Raw genomic sequence first — 1,647 nt, forward strand, 5'->3', positions numbered from 1 at the left:
CATTTTATGGGGGCAAGACATGATTGCAAGAGGGACTTTACCTAACAATTGCAATCAGTGTAAGTGGCTTATTGTACCCTCAATGAATCCCCAACAATAAAAAAAAAAAAAAAATCAGCACATTGTACCCCATAAATGTGTTAATGTATACATGATCTATGTGTTTATGACTTAATGAAAAAAGAAAAGAAAAGAAACATCTAGAATGTTGGGTGATAAGCATTACATAGAATCATAAATCAGAAAGTGGGGGTGGGGAGGTCAGGTGCAATTTTAAGTGGAGTTGTCCAGGAAACCCTCCCCAAGAAGGTGGTATTTTGAGGAAAGACGGAACGGACAGAGAAAGTAAGGAATGACTTATTTTATAAGGGTTCATCTAAGGCCTCCCCGAAGCCCTGGGCCTGCTCAGGGATTTCACAACAGCCTCCTTCACCTCCTTATTCCTCAGGCTGTAGATGAGGGGGTTCAGCATGGGGGTCACCACTGTGTAGAGCACAGACACCACTCGGTCTTCCTCCGAGGACTGGCCCGCGTTATCCCGCAGGTACATGAAGATGAGGGTGCCGAAGAAGAGCGCCACGGCGGCAAGGTGCGAGGCGCAGGTGGAGAAGGCCCGGGCCCGGCCTCCGGCTGAGCGCAGCCGCAGCACCGCCGCCACGATGAACGCGTAGGACACCAGGATCACCAAGATGCACGCAGGCATGACAAAAACCGCAAACACAATGATCACCACCTCCTGGGTGAAGCTGTCCCCACACGAGAGTTTCAGCAGAGGAGGCAGGTCGCAGAAGATGAAGTCGATCTCTCTGTTTCCACAGAAGGAGAGTGTGAAGGCGGTGACCGTGCGCACCAGGGCGCTGGCGAAACCCGCCGCGTAAGCAGCGGCCACCAGGCCCCAGCGCGCCTTCTCCGTGACGATGGTGACATACAGCAGGGGCCAGCACACAGCCACGTAGCGGTCGTAGGCCATGATCGCCAAGAGGTAGCAGTCGATGGAAGCAAAGAAGGTGAAGAGGAAGAACTGAGCGGCGCAGCGAGCCCGGGAGACGGCGGCGCCGTGCGCCCACAGCACAGCCAGCAGCTGCGGGACGATGACAGAGGAGTAGCAGATGTCGGTGAGCGACAAGTGGCTGAGGAAAAAGTACATCGGGGTGTGGAGCCGCCGGTCCCTGCGGATCAGGAGGATCATCCCCGCGTTCCCCAGCAGGGTGGCGAGATAGAAACCCAGAAACAGCAGGAAGAGAGGAAGCTCCCACTCAGGGCGCTCGGTGAAGGCGACCAGGAAGAATTCGGTCAGCGTGGTGTGATTCCTCACCGCCATCCACCCAGCAGTTCACCTGCGAGGTTAAGACCACAGACAGATGACCGAACCCCTCAAGAGACCGTCAGGTGATTTCAAGTAAACAAAGCTTTGCACTGAGAGACAGGTAGGGGCTCGACTTCAACAAACGTTGCAGCCTCAGGTGAATATAAATACCCTGTACAGAGCTCATTGCCATATAAGATAAAAAGTGATGAATGCTTTTATTACAAAAAGGACAGCAAGTAGTTCTCTGGCTTACAAGTCAGCTCCTGCATTTGCCACTCTGTTCCCAATTAGCTGTTTGATCCTACACGGGGCACTTAACCTGTCTGAACCTCAATTTC

At 52.9% G+C, this 1,647-nt stretch overlaps 1 protein-coding gene across 1 annotated transcript; it reads right to left on the minus strand.

Moving 5' to 3' along the window:
* Nucleotides 1–376: 376 nt before the first annotated feature.
* On the minus strand, nt 377–1,321 carry LOC128565863 (olfactory receptor 9Q2). The gene has a single exon (XM_053562600.1). It carries the CDS (start codon nt 1,319–1,321, stop codon nt 377–379), a length of 945 nt encoding a protein of 314 aa, XP_053418575.1.
* Between the last annotated feature and the right edge of the window lie 326 nt (nt 1,322–1,647).

Source organism: Nycticebus coucang, chromosome 14 (assembly GCF_027406575.1).
Source record: "Nycticebus coucang isolate mNycCou1 chromosome 14, mNycCou1.pri, whole genome shotgun sequence".
In the NCBI taxonomy this organism is placed as follows: domain Eukaryota; kingdom Metazoa; phylum Chordata; class Mammalia; order Primates; family Lorisidae; genus Nycticebus; species Nycticebus coucang.